An 18,043-nucleotide genomic window follows, 5' to 3' on the forward strand; every position below is an offset into this window, starting at 1 on the left:
AATCGCGAACATGAATGGACAACTTTAAAGGCGATTTTCTCAATATTTCGATTTTTCTGCACCCTCAGATTCCAGATTTTCAAATAGTCGTATCTCGGTCAAATATTGTCCTTTCCTAACAAACTATACATCAATGGAAAGCTTATTTATTTAGCTTTCATGTGATGTATAAATCTCAATTTCAGAAAAATTGACCATTTTGTCATCCAGGGTCACATTTCAACTTGTCATACTTTATGCACTAATTGACTTTATCTCATAATTATGATTATTGGCTTAGGATACTCCTGTCTGTCAAGTTTTTGTTTCAGTCATTTTATGTTTCATGAACAAAGGAACAGGTGATTACTTTCATGAATAGTCTGATTGCATTTCCATTAACTGGTTAGTGTTATGAAATGTAATGCATGTCAGCATTTTTCACTATTTTACTGAATACTGAGCATAAAATCAAATCACACGCAGTCAAAAAGCAGTCTAGGCCTTTCCGCTCCCAGTTCCTTCAAGCTTATAATACGCTTTGCCACAGCTGATGAATTCTAATATCTTTTGCTAACCTCTGCCAGCTCCAATAATGGAAGATGAACCCGATAAGCAAAACAAGGCAGTGAGTCACTTTTGGTGGTGACACTTTTGTTTGTTGGAGCATTGCTAGTATATGACTATATCCATGTGACAAAACATAAAATTACACAAGGACTTTTCATTTCACATCATATCTCAGTATTCTGCCACTATGGAGCATCAAAAATATATATATATATATATATATATATATATTTCTGAGCAATTAGCATGATCAAACGGATTGTTTTATGTCGTCTTTGTGTGAAGCTTGAAAGCTTTTTACTGATATACTTTGAGAGCATTTGGAGATGTACCTTTCCCATGAGCCGGATGACGCAGTGATTTTATGCCATTATAGAAGGGTCTTTGTACAAATGCAAGAGGGAAGGGAGCTCTGATAGGGATCGAATTAAAGCACACTGCTGCATGGCAAATCATATTACCCTGGTTAACTGACCCACACAGACCTTTTCCCTGCCAAGCCGCTGGTTACCATAGAGATGTTGTCCTACCTCCTGGTTTTCCTGTGGTACTCTCTGGGAAAGAGTCGATATGTGACCTACTATCTAGATTAGACTAGTTATCGCATGGTCTATAGACCTTATTTAGAGCAGCGCCATGGACGGAATAAAAGCGAGGCTGAACGTGTTTTCAATGGCATCTGCTGTAAAGCTCCTAGTTCACTTATTTTCCTACAGCTCATGTTGTCTGGAGTTTTTTTGTCTACAGAATTTTTTTGGAAATATATTTTTGGAGTGTTTTGTCAGCAGAACAATCCAGAAACGCATTAAATAACAGTACAGCCCGAACCCACTGAAGAGCATATGATGCATATCTAAAAGATAAAAGATGTGGAACATTAGGTTTTTATGATACGTTTGATTCTTTCCAATAACAACATAAATCTTTTCTGCCTGACATATGATCGCCTTTGACCTTTATAGAGTAACTATCCATCATCTGATGCTTCATCTGAGTGCGCGCGCGTCTCCTCCAGTCTCTCTCTCCACGCGCAGGGAGTAACTCCTCCTTTCGCTATTTCTGTTGTACTTGCATGGGCATTAACGCAAGCTTGAGAAATCTAAACATGTAGCCCAACAGATTTCAGGTCTGGAGAACAAGTTTATAGACCCTTTGTGTGGAAATAATCGGATGAGAGATGGTGTGATCGAGCGTTTGTCTCCAGACCTCCCTCACACAGACATTCAGTGAAGGTAGGATTGGGTTTGTCTTTTCAGATCCTGGTTTTTGTTCATTTGTGTTTTATTTGTATTTTTCTTTAATATATATATATATATATATATATATATATATATATATATATATATATATATATATAACGTTAAGCTATAGAATGGATAGGCTACTCGATTGCGTTTCTTCGAAATTAATTTGTTGGCACAATTTTGTATTGTAGCCTATTAATGACCATAATTGTTTATGTGAATTTTGTATTAATTTATATTATTATTAATTTATTTTGGTAAAAAGTCTAATTGCACGTGTGTTTTCTATGGTAGCCTATCTGGTCTAGTTCAAAATTTAAAGCCACGGCGACGACAATAATCATTTTTATAACTTAGCTTATAGTTAAGGAAAAATGAATGTTTCATGACGTCATGGAGCAAGTTTTAACATGTTTTATATAAAGATGACGTTACGTTAGTTGATACTGCGCTAAATATTCGGTCGCTCGCCTGCTATTCACACACACACACACACACACACACACACACACACACACACACACACACACACACACACACACACACACAAATATTAGCCAGTAGGAATTTGATGCAATTATGTTGTCAAGACTTGTAAAAAGTGTGAAAACTTTGGAACTGATTGTGGTTTAACCTTTATTCAGTAAGAGAAACTTCTGAAGACCAAATCTTTTGCTTGTGTTTAGTGGTTTAAAGTGATAGTGGTTTTACAGTAAGGGCATGAATGATTCTGGAACAAGATCTTTTGTTCAACATCATAGGGAAAAGAATGATAAACGGATAGTTCTGGTCATTGATTCTGATTGGTTGAGCCACGTTCGATTCCGGTGTAAAGTAGGCTACTCAACAAACATACACCTGTGACCGCATTACATCACTATTACTGCGTCTCTGGTTGCGTTCCAGTCCAAAATTGTCATGCCTTTCACTCGCTAACTCCCCTCCGGCTTGTTCAATCGGATGTAGGCCTACGTCATTGCTTACGTTGCATGAGTGCCCACTACTGACGGAACCTTTGCAATAGGCTGAATTGGAACGTGCCCCTGATCACTTAGAATCCACTATGGGGTTGATTTTTTCCCCCTTACGAAATTGTTGAATGGAGCATTCTATATAGATGTGTTTGAGTTGTTTACATTAAAAAAAACAAAAAATAAAAATTAATATATAATAGAGTTGTTTAAGGTGGGGTAAATTAAAGCAGTAGCCTACTATGCAGTTTTTTTTTAGCTTAACTGAACAGCTTCAGAGTTATTGGAATGGTTATATGACACTTTTCGGGATGAATGGTGGTCGTCTCGCCCCCCTCTGGTGCCTGTGAGTGGAAAAACCGCACTTGCAACTTTGGACCGGCGGACCGCCGTATGTAACGAATTTCTTTACGGCACTGCACACATTACACGCATACACGCCTCCATCCAGGATGCGGCCGGCTGGCTATAAGAACAACTATCGTCATGGCTAAACCGGCATATAAGAAGCAGAAAGCTAGGAAAGCATTGCCGGAGGAACAGAGAAAGAGGAAACGGCAGACTGACCAAGCAAGGAGTCAGACACGAGTTAATATTGGACCTGTGTTTTCAGAATGGAGAAAAAAATGAAGAAAGCGCGGTCGGAAGAGTCTAGAAAAAGGTAACAAGAATCTGACAGCGCGAGGAACCGGACAAGAGTACCACTCGCTCAGGCTTTCACTGTTAAAGTTGATTCCTGCGATTATCATGAGAACAGTTGTCAATATCTCACATAATTATCAGGACACAAATAAGCCTACACGTTGTAAATAGTGTAAATGAGCGGAATTTGCAAACTATTATGATAAATTGCAATAATCATGTCTAACAACATCATAATAACGGACATTGTTATGAAATAATGCGACGTACATGATGTAACTTAGTTGATGTCATCTGGCATTTAGGCTCTAACGCGGTAGGCTACTTTATTATAAAGTGCAGAGGCCGTGAGTGCAGATCATAGACAGTCACGCTCTGCGTGAGTTGTATTTACGACAGTAACGTTAAATACAAGTACTCTACAGCGACTCTAGGGGTCGCTGTTTGACCAAAACGGAAATCCTGCATAGTGTCGCTTTAAACGCAACATGCATTGACGTCACAATCGTGTTGCATTGTGGTATATGGAGCTGCCTGAAGTGTACAAATGAAGTAGACCATGGTGTCAGTGCCCAGGGGCGCCAAAGAGTCTTAATCCGCCACTGTGTGAGCAAATAGTTTTACCTTTTAAATCAAAATTTCACAGTTACAGGAATCAAAGTTTCGCATATTCACAGGAAATAGCTTATTCCTCATGGAATAATAAAGTGGATATTACTGATTCTTGACTGAAATTTGTTTTCTGTTCATCTGTTGTTGTTTGTTTTGAAATGAACATACAAAAGTGCGCAATTTAATTTTGACTGAAAACCTTACTGAGGTTTGGACCTCATTCACAGGTCAAAATCGAGGGTGTGAGGGTCTGTCCATATAAACTTCTCTCGTCCACTTCACTAAGTGGAATGTAGCCTACTTCAAAATGGCGGCGGGGATTCCCCCGAGCCGAGGGGAAGTGCTTAGGGAAGTTCGCAAGTGCGTGTCTAAATAAAAGTGGACTTGAACGCAGCCTGTGTGTTGTTTTGCAATCATTCCGCTTCGGAAGATCTACATTGCTTGGTGGAAAAATTATATTTTTAATCAATAGCATTAAATTTTTGTGTCTGTGTGCTTATTTTATGAAACCTTAACGGATATGTGAAATAACCGTTTTATAAGCTCTGCGAAGCCGTGGCTTAAAGTGAATTTAGAATAGCTATACACTTTTTGCTCCACATTGTGCCTAAAAACGCCCCTTAACTGTTCTAAATTCACTGTAAACCACGGCTTCTTGCAGCTTATTGTTTTATTCTATCCCCTAATGTATAACTAAACTTAATCCTAAATCTGATAGAAATTTTATTTCAGGGCCATCATGTCCAATTGGAAAACAGTGGGGTTTAATCCCTATTTAGATCCCTATGCTATATATTTTTATGATTACATGTTACATAATTTACATGGATGTACACCCCTCTTTGCACTAATCTCAAAGGAGACTTTTCTAAAAGAGATGCTGATTGCATCTGGGCTTTGTGGCCAATCAAAATTCAAATGCATTCTGTCAGATAACACACTTAAATAAGAGCTTTTCCAGCTGTCGCGTGAGCTTATATATACATGAGCAGAACTGCATGGCGATAGAAGAATATTGTTGTTGGAGTGCTATTTTGAATTAATGAGAATCACTGTGATTCTGCAAAGACAGTGTAACTTCAGATGATGCATAACCAGTACTTGTTGAAATCTAAGTTGATTGCTTTACAAGATAACCTCACTCATTTAAAACTATTAATAAAATAAATAATAAATAATTATTTAGTTACAGAATAATTTTACAGAGTTTTTTAAATAAAAAATATAAAAAAATTAATTATTAAAAAATAAAAATAACTTATTTTTGTTAAATTAATAAATAATTAACAGAATAATGAATAATAAAATACATCATTTAAAAAAAAAAATCTCTAGAATGGACTTTTTTTGTTGCTGTATTATTGTACTAGACTGCACACTTATTGTGTAAAATGCTATGTAAAAAGTGAGGGGTTCATATTCCATTCACTGAGTTACATGTGTTGTAACAAGATATCAGTCTAACAAAGGTCATTGTGCTGGCATACAAACACTGTGAGTTTGTTTATGGACTCTAGAGGCTGGAAATTGGTTAATGCAGTGAGCTGCTTCCCAGCCCTCTGCAGACTGTGTAGTAAAAGGGAATTAAAGCCAGTTATTTATATAAAGTATTTAATATTCACATAAAATATACAAATATGTATTAATTAATATTATTAGACAATTTAATTCTGCCGTTATTGGTTTATTTTTATTATTTTCTCCAATGTTAATAATAATAATAATAAATAAATTAATTAATACATTTAATAATTAATTATAATAATAAATGAAGAATGATTGAAATATAAATATGAATAAAATTGATGTAAAATTATAAATGAAAGCATTTAATATTAATATAAAATATATAGATATGTATTAAATAATATTTATAATTCACATTTTAAACATTTTAAATCATAAGTATTATTTTTATTAATTTATAATGATTCATTATTGAAATATAAATATGAATAATTCATATAATATTTTTCTGGAGTATTTTTCCTATAGGCTGTCTATTAGAATGTTAACACTATTATTTTTTTATATAATAATTCTTAAAAATGTTCAGTAATTGATTTTTTTTGTTGAAAGAATGATTTTCCCCTTTTCTCTTTTTTCATCATTTTTCAAACCTACACCCATATGATCATGTCCTCAGCCTGTACATCACTACCAGCAGCCTACACCTGGTTTATTGGCGTGTGAAATGAAATACACTTCTAAATGGCACTGTCCCTTATTAAATGCTGAATAAGAGGTCAGTAGTTTGAACCTGTCTGAAATTGGAGCTGCTCTGTAATACATTTAGGATTGACCTTGGAATGGGACTCTCACATAAAGCTTCTATAAATCCTGGAGTTACAGGCACATGCACCCCCAGGCTACAAGCAGAGGCATGATGGGATAGAAGAGGACGTATAGACTCATACAGTATGTGTTCACTTCTGACTGTTGAGCACGGCTTTGAGAGCAAGAAAAAAAATGGATCGTTCCATTATAGGTACTGTAGAATTTAAACAGCATGTTTATTCTTTAACTGCAATTGAGCGTGCCACAACCTGGACAGATGTGTGACGCATGCACAAGATGATCCAGATGTCTTTGTCAAAGACCATTGAGTTTTAGTTATGTTACAGTTTCCATGTACACACACAGTATATGAGTCACATAAACCCATACTGTACATTTGCAGAGGTGCATAGCCAGCTGGAAATAACGATAACAGAATTACATATTATATTACATTACTTAGTCTGCGAATCACATTTGGTTCCTTCAGCACGGCTACACTATTTAAAACTTTATAAACTATAATAACTGGCTGCAGAGAATAGAGCAAAACAAAACGCCGGTCTCGAATTAGAAGTCTAAAACGAGAAGTTTTCTAGAAAATGTCGGAGGAATTCGATATAAGAGAAGAGGAGCTATGCTTTCCCGGAAACCAGTGATTATAGTTTATAAAGTTTTAAATATAGATATTTTTCCTTCAAAACCCATCACTTATAAAATATTTAATATAACTCCGATTGTGTTCGGCTGAAATAAGAAAGTCATCAGGATGGCTTGATGGTGAGTAAATTATGGGATAATTTTCATTTTTGGGTGAACTATCCCTTTAAGGAGCAGCAGTTGGTTATATGAAAAATGTTCATGAAAATCAATGATACCCGTCCAGCGTCCACAGGTTTGTGAAGTAACACTATAGTAGATCTATTTGATATTTACTTGCTCTTTAATCTTCTAAAACCATGAACACTTTCCAAAATATCTATTACAGGCAGCACAATGAGGTAAATGCCATAAAAACAGCAGGCGAAAAATATGAGATTGGACAGTTTCTTAAAAAGGGAAGCTTGAGAGGGCAGGCCAAGTATGGATGATGAATATACATTTTTTGGAGTTTGGAAATTTAGTTTGAGTTCTATATTATGTCCTCTTCAAAGTATTGAGATCTAGTCCACAACAACTGATAAGAAATTCTTTAAAAGTAATCAAATATTAATGGATCAATACAACGACTACTAATAGCATGTAGTGCATATAATAATTATGGCTTGTGGTCACTATATGCTTTCTTTATATGGAATAGAGCAGCGTTAACATTCTCCAAAATATCTCTTTTTGTGCTCAAAAAGTCATATAGGTTCAGAAGAACATGTGAATATGTCACATGCCTATCCTGTCTTGTGCTGCACATGGGTGTTTTGTTATTTTGGGCCATGTGCTCGTGTCATTGTCTGATGCCTCCCCCTTGTTATCTGATTATTGTTTGAGTTCATCCACCTGTTCCCTCCTGATTGGTTTCCCTTTTTAAGTCCCCTCTTGTTTGCATTCTGTGTCGGTACGTTGTCTAGTGTTTCCCGTTCCCCGGGATCCTCCAGCACGTTTCATGTTCTGTTGTTATTTTGTATTCATTAGTTATGTTTTCCCCCTCGTGGGTTTTGTTCTTTTGTAATTAAAGATCATTCTCCTGCACTTGAGTCCTCGCCCCTGTTTGCATTGTACCAGCCGTGACAGAATAAATGATGACAGAATATAATTTTTCCAATTCGAAGAATGAACTTCCTTTTATGAGAAAGTTCACTGGCAGCAAGAAAAAACATTTCCATAGTCTCTCTGTTGGCTGTAATTGAACTAACCGTTATCGCTTCTCAACAAGACATCCAAAATATACAGACCATAAAATAAAATCCCTGTTTCCATTGAATATGCTGGGATTGTGGTATATTCTATTGAATAAATGGATTGTGATATATTGCTGACTGCTGACGGTAAATGCCATCATACAAAAAAAAATGACAGGAAAAGGAGTTACTGAAAACGGGTTAGTGATAGAAAAGAAAAGAAAGGATTTGTGGAATAATTAAGGAGGAAAGCAATGAATGAGATTTAGGTAGGAAGTAAACATGGAGATTATTGCATGTTTATGCATAAATACTGTTATGTAGGCTATATATTATACAGGCTATTCATGAATTCATTAAAAAAGTGCTATTTTGATAAAGTTACTTAAAAATGTATTATGACCTCTTTATTTTATTTTATTATTGTAAATACTAATTCTTGATTTTTTTAAACATGCAACCATACTCTGCTCTGATTGGTCCGATGGCCCAGTCTTTTGTGATCGGTCTACTCTGCTCTGATTGGTCAGATGGTCCAGTCTGTTGTGATCGGTCTACTCTGCTCTGATTGGTCAGATGGCCCAATCTGTTGTGATCGGTCTACTCTGCTCTGATTGGTCAGATGGTCCAGTCTGTTGTGATCGGTCTACTCTGCTCTGATTGGTCAGATGGCCCAATCTGTTGTGATCGGTCTACTCTGCTCTGATTGGTCAGGTGGTCCAGTGCAGTCTGTTGTGATCGGTCTACTCTGCTCTGATTGGTCAGATGGCTCAATCTGTTGTGATCGGTCTACTCTGCTCTGATTGGTCAGGTGGTCCAGTCTGTTGTGATCGGTCTACTCTGCTCTGATTGGTCAGATGGTCCAGTCTTTTGTGATCGGTCTACTCTGCTCTGATTGGTCAGATGGTCCAGTCTGTTGTGATCGGTCTACTCTGCTCTGATTGGTCAGATGGTCCAGTCTGTTGTGATTGATCTACTCTGCTCTGATTGGTCAGATGGTCCAGTCTGTTGTGATTGATCTACTCTACTCTGATTGGTCAGATGGTCCAGTCTGTTGTGATCGGTCTACTCTGCTCTGATTGGTCAGGTGGTCCAGTGCAGTCTGTTGTGATCGGTCTACTCTGCTCTGATTGGTCAGATGGCCCAATCTGTTGTGATCGGTCTACTCTGCTCTGATTGGTCAGGTGGTCCAGTCTGTTGTGATCGGTCTACTCTGCTCTGATTGGTCAGATGGTCCAGTCTTTTGTGATCGGTCTACTCTGCTCTGATTGGTCAGATGGTCCAGTCTGTTGTGATCGGTCTACTCTGCTCTGATTGGTCAGATGGTCCAGTCTGTTGTGATTGATCTACTCTGCTCTGATTGGTCAGATGGTCCAGTCTGTTGTGATTGATCTACTCTACTCTGATTGGTCAGATGGTCCAGTCTTTTGTGATCGGTCTACTCTGCTCTGTTTAGTCCGATGGTCCAGTCTGTTGTGATTGATCTACTCTGCTCTGATTGGTCAGATGGTCCAGTCTGTTGTGATTGATCTACTCTACTCTGATTGGTCAGATGGTCCAGTCTTTTGTGATCGGTCTACTCTGCTCTGATTGGTCAGATGATCCAGTCTGTTGTGATTGATCTACTCTACTCTGATTGGTCAGATGGTCCATTCTGTTGTGATCGGTCTACTCTGCTCTGATTGGTCAGATGGCCCAGTCTTTTGGGATCAGTCTACTCTGCTCTGATTGGTCAGATGGCCCAATCTGTTGTGATCGGTCTACTCTGCTCTGATTGGTCAGATGGTCCAGTCTTTTGTGATCGGTCTACTCTGCTCTGATTGGTCAGATGGTCCAGTCTGTTGTGATCGGTCTACTCTGCTCTGATTGGTCAGATGGCCCAGTCTTTTGTGATCGGTCTACTCTGCTCTGATTGGTCAGATGGCCCAATCTGTTGTGATCTGTCTACTCTGCTCTGATTGGTCAGATGGTCCAGTCTTTTGTGATCGGTCTACTCTGCTCTGATTGGTCGGATGGTCCAGTCTGTTGTGATCGGTCTACTCTGCTCTGATTGGTCAGATGGCCCAATCTGTTGTGATCGGTGTACTCTGCTCTGATTGGTCAGATGGTCCAGTCTTTTGTGATCGGTCTTCTCTGCTCTGATTGGTCAGATGGTCCAGTCTGTTGTGATCGGTCTACTCTGCTCTGATTGGTCAGATGGTCCAGTCTTTTGTGATCAGTCTACTCTGCTCTGATTGGTCAGATGGTCCAGTCTGTTGTGATCGGTCTACTCTGCTCTGATTGGTCAGATGGCCCAGTCTTTTGCCAATCTGTTGTGATCGGTCTACTCTGCTCTGATTTGTCAGATGGTCCAGTCTTTTGTGATCGGTCTACTCTGCTCTGATTGGTCAGATGGTCCAGTCTGTTGTGATCGGTCTACTCTGCTCTGATTGGTCAGATGGTCCAGTCTTTTGTGATCAGTCTACTCTGCTCTGATTGATCAGATGGTCCAGTCTGTTGTGATCGGTCTACTCTGCTCTGATTGGTCAGATGGTCCAGTCTTTTGTGATCGGTCTACTCTGCTCTGATTGGTCAGATGGCCCAGTCTTTTGTGATCGGTCTACTCTACTCTGATTGGTCAGATGGCCCAATCTGTTGTGATCGGTCTACTCTGCTCTGATTGGTCAGATGGCCCAGTCTTTTGTGATCGGTCTACTCTGCTCTGATTGATCAGATGGTCCAGTCTGTTGTGATCGGTCTACTCTGCTCTGATTGGTCAGATGGTCCAGTCTGTTGTGATCGGTCTACTCTGCTCTGATTGGTCAGATGGCCCAGTCTTTTGTGATCGGTCTACTCTACTCTGATTGGTCAGATGGCCCAATCTGTTGTGATCGGTCTACTCTGCTCTGATTGGTCAGATGGCCCAGTCTTTTGTGATCGGTCTACTCTGCTCTGATTGGTCAGATGCCCCAATCTGTTGTGATCGGTCTACTCTGCTCTGATTGGTCAGATGGCCCAGTCTGTTGTGATCGGTCTAATGCTTACAGTGTGTCAGAAACAAAATGGCCATTACCATATCTGAATTTCAGCTCTTTTTCCGTATCAATTTGAGCCTGAGTCCTCATCCTTTGGAATGGCATGAAGTGGATTTGGAGCACTAATAACAGCATCTTCTCGACATGTTGACAACATGAACCAAACTCTTCCTGTTTGAGGGCGGATCAGAGTAAATTTTGTTTGCGGGCAGCCAATGAAGACCATAGACTGGCATTATGCAAATTTATTACATTGTTAAATAGGTTTGTAACGGGAAGTGAGACTGTAATTGCTGAAGACTTATTTCGGCAGTTCAGAATCGATTATTTCTTTTAGGAGACAATAACAAAAATTTTCGTGCACTTTGATCTTTGAAACTTTGCAGACATTTTACATTTGCAAACAACTCTATTACACTCTACATGAAAGGTAATATTCGCTGGTGCAAGAGCATACAGTCTTTTGACTGCGCACAATGAGCTACGATGACATGCAATAAACCTGCGAACGGCCTTTAAGTTGTTTGTTTTATGTTGTGATTCATCTTTATTTTGATTTAATAAACTTCTAACGGGCCTCTCTGGATCTATTTAAGCAACCTTGCACACGTCAGGATTACTGCAAGAAACGAGAAAAAAATGGAAAAATGGAAACTTGTATGTTTTGTTTTTTTATGTGCCACAGTGCATCTCCAAGCTTAATGCTATTCATATGCATGACACTTTTAAAATATGTATACTTATCCCTATAAAAAGTGTAATATTATCATACATAATTTATATTATTAATTTGAATAATGAAACAAACTGTAGCCTTTCCACTAACGTTTATACATCCATCCTTGACTTCTCCAGATTAATTGCACTACTGTCAAGCTACATTTCATTTGAAGCACTTTATAGGTACCTGTAAAAATGCACAGAAGTGCAGCAGTGTATAATAATTCATAAAGTGCTCATTAATAGTTTAGTATCTTTGCAGGTGGGTCCGAATACTGATGCATGTGTCAGCTAGCCCGCGTCTTCTTGTACTGTTGCTGTATAATCTGAGCCGAAGCGTCCCGTACCTCGACTGCTGTTCGTTCACGCGGTATGTGAGTGGAATGCCTAAAAGATGCACCACATATTTGTCTTCTAGGCATGATTGGAGCTAGATTTATGGGCTGAAGGTCAGAGTTACTCACTGCCATCATCATTATAGCTTGTGCTTTTAGCACCAGGCTGATGGAAGATCTACTTTTACACTTATTCATTTAGCAGATGCTTTTATCCAAAGTGATTTACAAACAAAGGATATTAAAACATGCAATTGATTGAAAATTGCGAAGAGAACTACAGAACAGGGATGTAGGTTTGAGAATGTTTTTTTTGTACTATTAGTTTTGCTTTATTTAGATTTTAATAATTAATAATTGATTTTAGAAAAGGTTTCTGAGATGTTTTTTATTGTTTAAAAAACTTACTAAAATCATTGTATAGATTTGAATGCTTTTTTCTGTGTGTGTGTGTGTGTGTGTGTTTGTGTGTGTGTGTGTGTGTGTGTGTGTGTGTGTGTGTGTGTGTGTGTGTGTGTGTGTGTGTGTGTGTGTGTGTGTGTGTGTGTGTTTTCTCTGACAAAATTGAAAGTTTTTTTATATTATTTATAACAACAGTGTAGGGGGAAGGCTTTTTTGTTAATTTTATGTGTACAATTTATTTTTAGATGTTGTGAATGTTATTTTGTTTTTGCTTTATTTTGAGAGTAATTATTTTAGAAATGATTTTTTAGTATCTTTTATTGTCACAGTTTACATTTACATTTATTAATTTAGAAGCTTTTATCAAAAATTACTTAACTTAAAATGATTGTATTTTGATCTATTTGAACGCAAATTATAATATATCGTAATATATATTTATATATATTTTTTATTTTAATCAATTTGAATGCATTTGTTAATCTTTGTTAGATTTGAATGGATTTTTCATTTTATTTATAACAATATAGTAAAACGTTAGATGAAGGAATAGGCTTTTTATTTAATTTTATTTAATTTTATTTTTGGTTTATAATACACTGATACATTTCTATATATATAAAATTATACAAATATTTTAAATGATACTTTATATTTTATTTGATAATTTCACTGAATTACCATTATGTGACCTTGAATGGAAAGGCAAGTGCTCCTGTAGTTAAAAAAAAAAGGGAAAGAAAGAAGGAAAGAGTGGATGTCTCTGGGCATATAAGCGATGGGTGTGGGCAGAGAAAGAGAGAGAGAGAGAGAGAGAGAGAGAGAGAGAGAGAGAGAGGAGCAGGTGTGTCTGGTTCTCTCTCTCTCTCTCTCTCTCTCTCTCTCTCTCTCTGTCAGCCCCCTGTAAGGCTTCATTTCTCTCCTCCGGCTGCATTATTGCATGTCATCAGTGCTTCTTCTTAATCAAATCTGCAGTGCTGGTCAAACTCAATCCTGCCGACACTTCCTATGTCAGCGCGAGCTTAATGAAACTGACTGAACACTGATGATGTGTCTGTCTCAAGTGACATGGCGTTCCATACACTTAAATTGGCTCTCTTTTTTTTATTATGCAGCGCCATCTTGCGGTCAATCTGGCATTGCACCCAAAGTAATGGACCTCAAAGTGGTTGTCTGGCCTATTTTACTTGTACAGGTGGTCTGAAAGTCACTCTGTGTCTGTTCGCTTCTAGAGTTTCATGGAGATCTGGTCGGATGACAGCTGGAACTGTGGTTATAACTGGAGGAATACTCGCAACGGTGATACTCCTGTGTATCATTGTTGTGCTTTGTTACTGTCGCCTTCAGGTGAGCGCCATTGACACCTGCGGTTTAGTTTTGACTCATGAAGAAAAAAAAAGAAGTTATGAATTTCTTAGGCCTTAATAGCCTTCTGTTTATTATCACTGAAAATCCTTTGATTTATTTACATTTCTTAACATTACATTTTATATTATTATTTTACTTTTAGTTATAAATTGTTTTATTTAAAAGAATCACCAGCTTTTATTGATTTTTTACTATAATGATAACAATAGTGAAACAGTACGATGTAGATTTTTAAAATTTAAATATTATATGATTGTTTTTTTATTTTTTGTCTTGATAAATTCGAGAGAATTAGCATTTTTGTTGTTGTTTGTTGATAGATTTGAGTGAATTTTGTGAAATAATTTATTTATAAAAACAGTGAATCATTAGTTTTATTTTATTTATAAACTATTACTTTTTGTTTTTATTTATGTGATAACATTAGTGCAACGGTTTTGGTAGATTTAAATGAATGCATGCATTTGTTTTATTTATAAAAACAGTGAATTAGTTGGGGTTTTATTTTATTTTGATAGATTTGAATGAATTTCCTATTTATAAATAATTTCTTTTTTTATTTATAACAATAACAATAACGAAAGCGTAGGATGTAGAATCTTGATAAACTTGATTTAATTTTTATTTATAACAAAAACAATTGTGGAGCAGTAGGGAGTAGTTTTTATTCGAATTATAATTATTTAATTTTAATTATTTAATATTATTTAATATTTTTGATAGATTTAAATGAATTCAGTAAATTAAGTGTCTTTATTCTATTTTATAGATTTAAATGAATTATATATTTCTCTGGTTTTGTTGACACTGAACGGAAAAGTGTGTGCTCCTATAATAAACCAGCAATTAACAAATCATTTCGATTTATTTTCTGCACACCTGACTCTCTTACTACTCTGTCTGCTTCTAGTATTATTGCTGTAAGAAGAATGGCTCTGATGCAGATGCTGTTTGCCCACAACCCCAGTTTGCCTGCAACGCGTGCAGCACGTCCCGGGTGGACGGGGCCGCTTCCACCCCTCTGTCCCTGTCGCCGGAGCCCACGCCACCGCAGAGCTTCTGCCCCACCTGCTCCCCGTACGGCTCTCCGTTTTACATCCACACCATGGACGAAACGCGGAACGGGGGCGAACGCATCACTTACATACCGTCCCACTACAACAGCCCGTCCCTGTCCCTCACCCTTCCCTCATTACACAGCGCGTCATTGAGCTCTCGAAGCCGACCGGACCTCTACTCTAACACACGTGCCATAAGCACTGATGTCTGATCAGTGACGTCCACCTCGATCACTCCTAATGGCCCTTCACACACAGAACAGAGTGAACGGGGACCAAGGACAGCGAGTATCAGTTTTTACATCTGTCCAGCACTTCATTGAAATCAATAATCCTATATAATGTTTTATAGAAATTGATACAAATGCGTTCTTCCTGAATTTATTTGATTCGAATCATCATTTACTCACCCTCACATTGTTCCAAACATGAGGTTCTAAAAGCAAACAGTTTCTGATGCCCATTGACTTCCATAGAATGGAAAAAAATACAATGGAAGTATATGGAGCCCATCAACTGTTCCCATCAACAGTTCTTCAAAATCTTCTTTTGTGTTCAACAGAACATTTTGTTTTGGGTGAAATATCCCTTTAACACTGACAAATATTTTATAAATTTGTAATTTTGTCTTGTTTCCAAATAAAAACATCTAAGCATTATTGAAAACAAGATAAAGAAGCATGATTTGAGTTTATTTTTTAATTTTATTTTCTTGTTTTAGTAGACTTGACTAAACTGAGTTTAGATTAAAGTTGGATGAAACAAAACAATCTGGGTTTTTTTCCCAAAAGCAATTAACAAAAATAAATAGTAGGAATAGGATAAATAAAGGAATAAAAAAAAAATATAAAAAAAAAAAAAAGATTTTGAAAAACAAACATTAAATAAACAAATACTCTCTGAAGATACGTTTGAACATCGTTTAATGGTGTTTAAATGTTTTTACTGGAAAATAAAAATATTGTTTTGCAGTGGAAGGTAAGGGCTCTTAGTTTTCTATGCGGCCTTAAACAACTGCCGGGGGCTTTTGATTTAAGGCCTTTCAGAAATTTTGATATTTTGGGCTTCCTGTAATGTATGAGGGCTATCCTACACAAGAACTTACATATTTTGGCCATTTTCTTATTGTGCCACAATTAAACATCATTTTTCAAACATTTAAATCATTTATTTTATTGAATTTTTTGCAATGCCACTTGGTGGCGCTAGAGGTGCAGAGATTTCACCTTTAATTAATTTTCTTAGCGATCTCTATGCAAATTGAATTTAATAACATACTGTAGGTACAGAAGAGAAATTTGAGTGTCTGTTTAGTCCATGACGAGATGTTGATGTAATTTATTGATGTATGATATACTTTTCTTTTTATTACATGCAAAAGTTGAATATGTCAAATAGTCTATATAGCCTATTATGTATATATTTGTGAACTTTCATCAAACTTTTATTTAGTCAAACAATGGCCCTGGGTGTATTCCAGTTTGAGTTTATGTAAATATGTGATGCTAGCTTGATCATCATTTTATCTGTCAATGTTGAAAGCTTTGGATGTGATGATAGAAATTGGTAGCAATGTTGATATCTATGTTTAGGCAAATATATTTTTTTTTACTGTCATGTTTTTAGATTATTGTTTAGAACATAAGCAGTGTTTTACAGATGAACCAGTGAGCAAATAAAGAAATAAAGAATACATATTACTCTGATCAGTGCAAAGAAACAAAACAATTGTGATAAAGATTTAATATTCTAATAATATCTTGGCTGTACCAAGATTGTACTTTGTTATATTTTGTATTTTTTCACAGAAAGGAGTTTGTTAGAATTTATTATGTTGGCATCATATCACACCTTAATCTCATTTTCCCTTAAGTTTTTTTTTTAATTTATTGAATTACATAGTAAATTAAATGTAATGCAATAGTGTTACACACACACACACACACAAAATATATAATTATTATTCTTAAACTAGTAGTAATCGAACAGCAGGTGCTCCCGTCACCTGATTCGCTGCTGACTCACCTATTTGAAGAGGTAGGCGTGGCTCTTTCCAGCGGCGGTGATGACGTCGCCTGCGCCATGTGAATGCGGCGCGCGAGCTCTGATGAGGTTTGCGGATGTTTCTGCGTGTGCACGCGCGTCGCTCAGCTGACAGACTCACAGCAAGTAAGTTGATTTTTACCCTCTCAGGAAACTCACAACAAACACAAAAATGACAGGAAACGTCCGCGTTGACAAAGCACATGCTCTCGGGTTTCATTTATATTCAGCGTGAGCGTTTTTAAAAGCTTTTTGAGGGTCCTAAGCGAATGTTTTAAAGTTAAAGTGGCAGAAAATGAGCTAATTGTTGATTAGCAGTGGCTAGCTGGCTAAATGATTAGCTTCAGTTTAGTTTAGGCTGTTAGGATGCGTTTTTGTGTGTGTGTGTAGCATGAAAAACATTGTAAGTAGAACGAAACGGTTGTTAATAACCCTAATGTTGTGTTGTTAAAGGCGTTTCCTGTCTGTTATTTTGAATCTCTGTTATGTCAGCTGGCTAATATTTTAACAATTTATTTATGTATTATCTGTCTTAAATAGCTGGATATGTTAGCTGGCTAAAACTGTTTTGTTTTGTTGTAACTGTATATATACTGACACTAAATCGCCTATTACAAATGTCATTTCATGTGTCATTGTGCATGTGTATTTATGATATGTTTAGAGTTAATATGTAACCTTAACTTGAATATATATTTCATGTGTATATATATATATATATATATATATATATATATATATATATATATTATTATACACACACACACACGCACGTCTCAAAACCTGTTTAACAAGTCATTTAAATGACTATAAGGAACAAGTATGATGTAAAAAAATACTTTGATTTACATATTGCAAAGGAACTTTATATCAGTATTTCAGGCTTTCTAGTTTGTGTAGCTAATGTTTGAAAGGGTTCGGGATGGTTAAGCAAATATGTCAGTTTGTTTAACAACAGTGTGGAGCCAGTGCT

General features: G+C 36.7%; 2 protein-coding genes across 5 annotated transcripts in view; both read left to right on the forward strand.

Annotated features, from left to right (window-relative positions):
• The first annotated feature begins 1,594 nt into the window (after positions 1 to 1,594).
• fam163ab (family with sequence similarity 163 member Ab) lies at positions 1,595 to 15,696 on the forward strand. The gene is made up of 3 exons (XM_077225752.1): positions 1,595 to 1,781; positions 13,834 to 13,948; positions 14,880 to 15,696. Exons 2-3 carry the CDS (start codon positions 13,856 to 13,858, stop codon positions 15,237 to 15,239), a joined length of 453 nt encoding a protein of 150 aa, XP_077081867.1. The 5' UTR covers positions 1,595 to 1,781; positions 13,834 to 13,855; the 3' UTR covers positions 15,240 to 15,696.
• A 1,365-nt stretch (positions 15,697 to 17,061) lies between these two features.
• Positions 17,062 to 18,043, forward strand: part of rabgap1l (RAB GTPase activating protein 1-like) — an 82,109-nt gene continuing 81,127 nt past the window's right edge. For 2 of the 4 annotated variants that reach the window (XR_013203336.1, XM_077226329.1), the window contains exon 1: positions 17,076 to 17,196. The gene's annotated coding sequence lies outside the window, so the exon portion shown is untranslated. Of the gene's footprint in view, positions 17,197 to 18,043 lie in introns of all 4 variants that reach the window. The other 2 variants (XM_077226327.1, XM_077226328.1) reach the window with 2 other exon arrangements.

This window comes from Siphateles boraxobius, unplaced genomic scaffold (genome assembly GCF_051911475.1).
Source record: "Siphateles boraxobius isolate OS27281-9 unplaced genomic scaffold, OSU_SipBor_1 13, whole genome shotgun sequence".
In the NCBI taxonomy this organism is placed as follows: Eukaryota; Metazoa; Chordata; class Actinopteri; order Cypriniformes; family Leuciscidae; genus Siphateles; species Siphateles boraxobius.

Bases quoted from the DNA above. Each gene is read 5' to 3' on its own strand.
- fam163ab (XM_077225752.1), top strand. From the start codon at position 13,856: ATGACAGCTGGAACTGTGGTTATAACTGGAGGAATACTCGCAACGGTG. The intron at 13,949-14,879 runs GTGAGCGCCATT...GTCTGCTTCTAG, and splicing joins TTTGTTACTGTCGCCTTCAG to TATTATTGCTGTAAGAAGAA.